This window comes from Lemur catta, chromosome 1 (assembly GCF_020740605.2).
Source record: "Lemur catta isolate mLemCat1 chromosome 1, mLemCat1.pri, whole genome shotgun sequence".
Classification (NCBI taxonomy): Eukaryota; Metazoa; Chordata; class Mammalia; order Primates; family Lemuridae; genus Lemur; species Lemur catta.
Genome location: NC_059128.1, coordinates 128492369 through 128501484, shown reverse-complemented (window position 1 = coordinate 128501484; position 9116 = coordinate 128492369). Strand labels below are relative to the sequence as shown.

The 9116-nt window shown below is 43.9% G+C and overlaps 1 protein-coding gene across 1 annotated transcript in view; it reads left to right on the top strand.

Annotated features, from left to right (window-relative positions):
• Positions 1–1825: 1825 nt before the first annotated feature.
• The window catches only part of ITGA8 (integrin subunit alpha 8), a 155240-nt gene continuing 147949 nt past the window's right edge, over positions 1826–9116 (top strand). Inside the window, exons 1-2 of the mRNA XM_045534060.1 lie at positions 1826–2185; positions 2873–3006. Of these exons, the coding sequence (XP_045390016.1) occupies positions 1977–2185; positions 2873–3006 (343 nt within the window). The 5' untranslated portion in view covers positions 1826–1976. The remainder of the gene's footprint in view (positions 2186–2872; positions 3007–9116) is intronic.

The window sequence follows — 9116 nt, the reverse complement described above, 5'->3', positions numbered from 1 at the left end:
GACCCTGTGTCCAACACAAGAATACAGTCTTCTACCATCTACTCCCAAGTCATTATCTGGGAAAGGAATACCAGGTTAGGAAATTATCCAGACATGATGATATACCAGGGGAACCATCTGATAGTGTATTTATTTTTAATATTTTTACAGGGACAAGTAAAGATATAAAATTCAAATCAGTCTACCAAGTGGGTTCTCATGGAAGGGAGATGAGAAAGTCCAGCTTTTCAGTGGGCTCAACTATTTTTCTCTGGATAGACTCTCAAATCGGCAGGGACAGAAGGACCACACCCCACACTGCAATCTATGCTACTAATTCCAGGCTACTAACCCACCTTGAATGCGTCCAGAATCTAACTCACCATCTCCTTCTGGAACCTGCTCTCCTCACCTCACGGCTACTGTTTATTATTCTTCTCTTCTAAGTAGATACCTTCAGAGGCACCTTGGACTCTTTCCTTTTGCCATTCATCTTCTGGTGCTTTCTCTGCTCCTTAACATTTGTGGCCCTCTCGTCCCTTCCTTCTGTTAAGGAGGTTGAAGTCCTCATCTCCCGGTGCAGTTTGGACAACAGCTCATTGCTTTCTCTTCCTTCCAACGACTACTCCGGACACCCCCCTTCCCCCACCCACACACACCTCCTTGCCTCTAAACTTACTGAACCCCTGTGGGTATGTCCTGTTTCTGCTCTAGAACTGGCCAGTATTTGCCTCAATAACTGTTCTTAGATCCTCTGCTTCCGGAGATCCATTCGGCCCTCTTTCTCGCCCCTCCCCAACCCCCTCCTTTTACTCCCACCCCCTGGCACAACCATTTAATCCCAGACTTTGTGTCTTTAATACTTCTCCTCAATGTCTCCTCCCCCAACACCCAAATCTAAGCCTCCTATTCAATTTCCTACCTAAGTCTACATCTGCCACCAAATGTTAAAATGCTTCAGAAACTACTTACCTCTTCTGTGTCTAAATTTCATTTCTATGTAACCCCAGCTCCCTCCGGTTTCATGCTGCCCAATTTTGTCGAGTGCTGGTGGAAGACCAGCCACATGTCATGTGAGGGCATCTAGGCGACTGTTCTCTTCTCCTTCTTCCCCCACGCAGGGGACGTGGAAAGAGACCAGTAATCCCTGTGGATGGGAACTAAAGTTGGAACTCTTGGAGATTCCACCCTACCCCGTCTCCCCCTGCTGAGAGTAAACTATAAATTCCAGCTTTCCTAACTTTGCCAGTCTTCATCACCGTTACACAGGGGCCAGATTTACAACCAAGTCATTTAATATGCCCAAGGTGCCTTTGAGAAAGACCTAAATAAAATCTGGAGGCTTTCTTTGTTTATTAGTCAGCTGTGCTGGGAGGTGGGGTGGCTTCGGGGGCGAGGAGGATTGTCGCATTTCAACTTTGACTCTCAGTCACAGTGGAACAAACGCATGGACCCCGAGGGGTCAGCAGGCTGCAGAGGGGACGCGAACAGATAACGGCTTTGTCCCCGCCTGGTGGCGGAGTTCGCTTTCACATTCTTCCACCCAAGCCGCGCATTTGGGAAAACTAGAGCAAACTCTCGCTCCACGTGGGACATTGCTTCTCTGAGTAACGGCTTGAGGCGACAGAGGGGAGACTTAGATTTTCCTTGAGATGCGACAGCAGTAGAGATCCGGGCGGCCCCAGCAGGCGCGTGTCTCCGGCCACCAGCGGGACCAGGACAGCCCAGGAGTCGCCAGCTCCGCACCCGCCTCTAGGAGGCGCCGAGAGCGCTCGGGTCCCCGCCCGCCACCGGGTAGGGCGAGCGCGCCTGGGCCAGCCCCCGAGCCGGCCGGGCGGGCGGGCGGGAGCAGGCGTGGGGACTGTCACCTCGGGCGCGCCGCGCGCACCGACCCGGGACACGGGCATCTGGGGACCGCCGGGCGCCACCCCCGCCATTTGCCCCGCCGGGGTCCTCGGCTCCCGCTCCCCGGGGAGCAGCCGCCCGGGCGCAGGGCGATGTCTGCCGGGGCCCGCCGCGGTCCCCGGGGCAGCCGGGCACAGCCGCTCGCGCCCCTCTGGTGCGTCTCGGCAGCGCTGGGAATGATGCTGTGGTCCTCCGCCTCGCAGGCGTTCAACTTGGACGTGGACAAGCTCACGGTGTACAGCGGCCCCGAGGGCAGCTACTTCGGCTACGCTGTGGACTTCCACATTCCCGACGCCCGCACGTAAGTCGCCCCGCCGGGGAGGTGGCGCGCGCGGGCGAACCCGCACACGGGTCGGGTCCCTGGCGCCCCGTCGCGGGCCCCGCGCAGGTCCCCGCATCCTGGCGGACCGCGCCGCCTGGGATCCTGCCCCGCTACCCGCCGGGGGTCCCGCCCGCTCCCCCAGCCTCCTCGCTCCCTTTCCATGCTAAAAGAGCCTTGTGAACTTTCAACTAGAGACATGCCACTTTGCCTAGAACACGCAAGTCCTGGGGAGTCCCCGGGACAAAGACTCGCATATCATACAAAGGAGAGAACGGGACCGAGCAGCCTCAAGCCAGTTAAAGCAAAGACCACAACAGGGTCTGTTTATACATATCCCTTAACAATTGTGTCTGGGCGCAATTGCTGTCGGCTACAAGCAGCTGGGCTCTGTCCTTGGCTTTTTCCTCCCCCTCGTCTCTCATCTCACTGTATACACATAGCTCCACCTAGAGAGGAATCAGGACCCTGTGCACCCTCTACTAAACCAGGTTTCTGGCGCCCGTAGGTTTCCAAGAGGAAATCAAGTTTGACAGTCGGTCCCCATCATAAATACGTTTCTGCCCTCTGCGCCTCCTCCAGTCCCCGCGGGCGTTGTGCTCCGAGGCTGCCCTGCATGCTCGCACTTTTCTGATTCCCAACGAGTGACTTTCTCCAACCCTTTCGCAGAGCGAGTGTCTTGGTGGGGGCGCCCAAAGCCAACACCAGCCAGCCCGATATCGTGGAAGGGGGAGCCGTCTATTACTGTCCTTGGCCCGCGGAGGGGTCTGCGCAGTGCAAGCAGATACCATTTGACACCACCAGTAAGTGATATTTGTCCTTCTGAACTGTGAGCCGTGGTGTGAAAGAGCCAGAGCCACCCTGAAGTCTACGTCCCACTTTCTTTGTACGGTGCTCATTTCGCCTGTCTGATGTGTCTGTGTTGTGGGTCGTGCAGGTCCCTAGAGACATCAGCTTTTTCAATCCCTAGTAAAGGCGAGGAAAATGTTTCGTGAACCCTAGAGCAGGGACAATATTTTGACCTTGAGTGTTTGGAAGCATCCTTAGCAACTCCTGTTTCCTTCCTGTTCTGAGATGAACATTTTCAGGGTGAGTGGATACTTTGGAGAAATACAAAAGCTACGCCCTAACCTTGAAGATGAAGAGAATGTTTTGTTTCCCAAGGGCAGATTTGGCAAAAGAGATTCTTTTCCAGGGCCCAAACTCTGGAGGCAAGTCTTGGTTATTGTAGACCCAGACATCGCTCCATGTTGCCGTTTAATTCTTTACAGAAAGAAAAAATTTTCTTTCAAAATATTAGACATTGGATGCAAAGTAGTACGGGCAGCGTGTGGATGGATTACATTCATTTCCAAAATCCCTAGACAGATGTTTCTTATTTAATTAAAGGGAAAATACATTTTAAACAATTCAGTCTGGTTATGTTTCCTCTGGTGTTTTCTCTTTGGGTCCTGAGAAAATAATTTAAACGTAATGCTTTCAAAAACATTAACACTGAATGTTTTAATTTGTACCACCAAAACTTTATGAATTCAAAAGGTATATATTATCAGAAAGCAAATATCTCTTTCCAGAAAAATGTGGCTATGTCAGATCAAATAACAGTCTTTGATGAACAATCAGTTAAAATACCTTTTGGACTACACAACTATTTTATGACATCATTCTTGATTTTTTATTGTTATATCAATATGCATACAGAATTTATGTAGAATATCCAGTTTCATGGAATTTTGATGAAATTGGCTGGGTGATATTTACCTGTTACTTTAGCTAATTTGTATCTTTTATGTTAAAGGAGAAAATAATTTCAATTCTATAAATATGGAAATCATTCCAAAGGGGAAAAAAATCCTATGCAAGCATTATCTTGAATTATGACCAAATTAGGAAAGTATTTTTTAAAAGCACTTTAAAATTGTATTTTTCATGCCTATCTATATATGGTCACAAGAGCTTATTTATCATTTTATTAAATGACTCAGTTATTTCATACCAATTTTTATAAGATTTCACTTTGAAATATAAGTATTTAGCAACTGGAAAAATTAAGCCTTTTGATGTTAATTTGTGGCAGAAATCTTTTAGTTATTTTATCAGGACTTGGGGTCCCTTCTGATTACTGCCCTCTAGTTTAAGAATAAGCTTCCTAAATCAAAAGAATTAAGCTTTTAAGCATAAAATTAATGCCATTTTATTTCATGCCCAAATCATTTGTATTTTTTTAAAATATTTTAAACTGAGACCTTGACAAACAAAGAATTATTTGAATTTACATTAAGGAAAATGAGTACTTATATTTTGAGACATGTTTGATGTGTTTTCACTAAGAAGCAACCTATAGTCATAGCAATGAATTTAATAACCTTCTATGACATTCTGATAACATATCAAACCAAGATCTGATTAGTATATTTTTTCTTTGATAACAGAAGAATCAATGTCTGCCCAGATTGGTTACATCTGAATAACTTTCTAAATACTAATCCCAGTAAATGTCATGGTTGAATAGATAAAAATCAGAGAATTCAGACATCAATATGAATTTTTAAAAATTTACCACTCTCAGCCCAAAATTTCCAATATTAAGTTACAATAGGTAATATTTTCCAAAGTTTATTCTGAAACAGTTGTTTGGAGCTTTGAATTCACTTTCTCATAGAGAAATAATGCTGAAAGATTGTGTTTTGGTTTCCAGAATAGCCCACAGGAACGCACTTAACCCTTATTGTAGCTGAATCATATTTTCAATGAAATAGTCAGGGACAAACCAGTAGAATATTGGCAATTAAACAAATAGGAAAGTAATGTCAAGAAAAGATCAGTGTTACTTAGAGAAAGAAGACGGCCTCTTTCGTGCAGGTTAGGAAGACATCTAGATGTCTCAGAGACTTTAAAGATTAATGCTGTTGGTTCTACATTATGTCTTATTTTACTTCTAAATGTACAGGGTTTTTCTTGAAAGACAGACAAATGCACTCATCCTACCATTATACCTATCAACCATAATTGCAGTAATTTGAGGATTCATTAATGGAAAAAAGAGAAAGAAAGAGGGAGGGAAATAGATATCCCTGAAATAATTGAACAGGAAATTAAAGGGGGAAAAAACGCGAGGCAGGAAAGGCTACACAAAGTTTGTGAGTAATGAATGGTCCATGACAGAATGGACAAAGCGGTGACCTGTAAAAGACAGGGGAGTTCCACTAAGAGAGAGGATAGGAATAGTTGGGAAAAGGAAGTTCCCCATGTCAGCCATCAGGGGGTACTGTGGGCCCAGAAACCTTGATTGCTAGTGGGAATGGCTTAAAAATGGGTGTGGGGAAGGGAGCCGCAGGACCACAGCTCAGGTGTTTGCTACCGGGTGGTTGCCCATGCTCGACACCCCATCTCTACCTACTGCTTTATCCACATGCTCTCAGACAACGGAACTGACAGTGGCTGCCATTGACTGGAAGCTGCAAAAGTGAAGGTACAGCAGACGCCAGTGTAGTTATTTCCAGTCTGAGCATCACTTTTGTGGGCAGAGTAGAATCTTGGAACCAAAGATAAAAGGTGGAAACAGGCATCGCTGACTCTGGGTCTAGCAGTCAATGATGCCAGATGCATTCCCTTTATTAATCACTGCCACGTACTGGTCACTTTGTATACATTATTTCTAATCTGCAAACCAGACAAACAAAAACCAACTAATATGTAAGATACATTTTAGGAATAAGGAAACTGACATCAAAGGTATGGCCATGACTGTACAACAGACAGCAGTAAAGACAGGATTGGAATAGGGGTCTGCCCACTCTAAAGCCTGCCTCTGCACCCGCCTTCCTTCCAGAAATGGAGAGAGGACTGGTCCTAATGAAGCGCAAGTTCAGGATCATGGCTGGGTCCCATGGAGCCATGGAAGGCACTGTTTGTCTTCCCTCTGTTGGCTTTACAAATTCTAATTTAAATAATGCTCCAGAGAAGGGTTGAAAAGAAAAAGCAGTTTGGTAGAAGGGTTGTAGAAAGCAGAGATTTAGAAGCAGGCTTTGTCTTGGTAGGAATTATTGCAAGTGTTCCCCTGTAAGGACATCTGTGAATTTCCTGGTCTTTCACCCCATCAACTTTTACTGTTACATCTGAATTCAAGGCGTCCTAAGTAAATTTGACCTTTTGATAAAGTTGTTTCAACTTGTTCAGGCCCCTGTGGGGTTTACAATTTAGTGTTCTACCGTGGTAACCTACTAACTTCTCTCAGCCTAGACATTGAGGGAGCCTGACCTATAATTGAGTCCCTGAATCTGGTGGTGATCCTGTATCTCAGTTTATTTAAGGTCAACTGCCTTTTTAAAAAACTACCTTTTAGTTTAATTCTTTCCATTAAATAATCATTATTTATTTTTACCTTATCATATAACTTGGATATTTTTTTTCACTACTTCTCATGATAAATGCAAAAACAGAGGAAGCTTGGAATAGCCTAGCACTTCAAATGCATGAATACTATTAAATTCTGTGGGCCTTTCAAGTATAGAAAAAGGAAACTTTAAGGAAGCATATGGTGGTGGGGGAGGTGCAAAGAGTAGATAATTTTCCTGCTCTGTTCAAAATCAAGTGGTTCCAAAAAGCACTTCTCTCATCTCCCTGCTGTCTTTCCCTCTTACTTCAATAGAAGAAAATTCCTCCCATCACCAAATTAATTTCTTTCACTTTTGTCTCAGGAACTCTGTAAACCATGTCCCATGTCTTAAACAGCTTAAAACATCACATCTGCCAAATTCAGGCTTCTCACTTCTAAGTCTACCCCATGGTTCATTTCTTCTTTTTCCTACATTTTCCAAACCAACGTGTGGATTAAATAAGGATTGTTAGATTATAACCCTTCCAGCTACCTGGGGAAATGAAAGAAACAATGAAAGACAGCTTACCTTTTGTAATGATGGAAGAACAAATTGCAACAATACTAACAAAAGCACAGTCCACAAATATTTGTTTTAAATGCTCAAGGGAAATGTTTTGAGAAGAAAGATAACAGCATGTGATAATTAATGATGGCAGTCATCATAACACTAATAGTAACAGGCAATGCAGCTGGGAACCATTCACAATTAAGGAGCCACATAAAAAGTGCACAGGAAGAAGTGGGAGGTGCCACTGAGATTTGGAAATCATCTGAAAAAGACTACTAGAATTTGCCTGGCCTCAATTTAGTATCTTTGGTTAGGCTATTTCAAAGCTATAGAATGGTAAGATTTTTGCTGGAATTGCATTTTAGCTTGGAGACTGGAAGCCTTTGTTTTGGGGGGTCTGTTTTATTTTGTGTTGAGAGCACCCACAATAAGAAGCAGCTTACAGCATCTGGTTTTGTGACTGGCACAAGGTTGTTTTTTGATAGTGTTGGGTGCGCCCTCTTTCTCATGTGAGGGTTGGGAAACATATTGGTCACATAAGGCTTGCTTCTTTAGCCTCCTCAGAAAGAAATCAGTTTTTGTTCAGGAACAAAGAAAAGAAAAATGTAGGTCAGAGCTACCCAAGTCAATGACAGAGGAAATAACAGAAATGTGACAGGACTCAGGGACAGCAGAAATCTGTGCTCTAATAAGTTCAATTGGAAAGTCAAAAGGGGCAGAGGGAAGCCCAAGATAACCTACTCCTTTTAAGAATTAATAATGTCATGTTTAGAGTAAGCTTTGCTACTCAGAACAAAGTATACATATGTCTATAAACAGACACAGTATATGCAGAAATCTTCCTCTGCAAAGTGCTAATCCAAACGAGTCCTCCAGAGAGGTTTAGCTGGATGTCTTCCTTATTCTAGAAGCACTTCATGATGACTACTATGCCTGGATGCGATAGCCTGACAGGGCGACCCTCAGCCCTAAACTTCTCTCAGTTGACTCAGACTTCCATGCCACAGAATGCAACTGAGTCTTTTTTTTTCTTTTAGGGAACTTCCGTTTATTGTATTTTATTTTATTTATTATTTCAGAATATTACGGGGGTACAAATGTTTTGGTTACATGGATTGCTTGTGTACCATCTGAGTCAAAGTTATGAGTGTGCCCATCCCCCAGATAGTGTGCATTGTACCGTTAGGTGTGAATATACCTGTCCCCACCTCCCCCCTTCTCACTTGCCCGATTTCCCATGAATGTTATTTTCCTATGTGCACATGGGTGTTGATCAATTAGTTCCAATTTAATGGTGAGTACATGTGGTGTTTGTTTTTCCATTCTTGTGATACTTCCCTAAGAAGAATGGGCTCCAGCTCCATCCAGGTTAATACAAGAGGTGTTTAGTTCACCATTTTTTTTATGGCTGAGTAAAACTCCATGGTATACATATACCACATTTTATCAATCCACTCATGAATTGATAGGCACTTGAGTTGTTTCCACATCTTTGCAATTGTGAATTGTGCTGCTATAAACATTTGAGTGCAGGTCTCTTTTTTATAGAATGTCTTTTTCACCTTTGGGTTAATACCCAATACTGGGATTGCTGGATCAAATGGTAGTTCTACTTTTAGTTCTCTGAGGTATCTCCATACTACTTTCCATAGGGATTGTACTAGTTTACAGTCCCGCCAGCAGTGTGTAAGTGTTCCTATCTCTCTATATCCATGCCAGCATTTGTTGTTTTGGGACATTTTGATAAAAGCAGTTCTCACTGGAGTTAAGTGGTATCTCATTGTGGTTTTGATTTGCATTTCCCTGATGATTAGAGATGTTGAGCATTTTTTCATGTTTCTTGGCCATTAGTCTATCCTCTTTTGAAAAGCTTCTGTTCATGTCTTGATATGAGAGGGGAGGAGCCAGCGGCCCCTAGAGCGCATAGCAGCCAAGGAAGCAACTAGAAAAAGGAAGTCCTTGAAACTCTAGCTAGAAATGGGAAACAGATCTGCTCTACAGCTAGTTGAATCATATGAGCATTA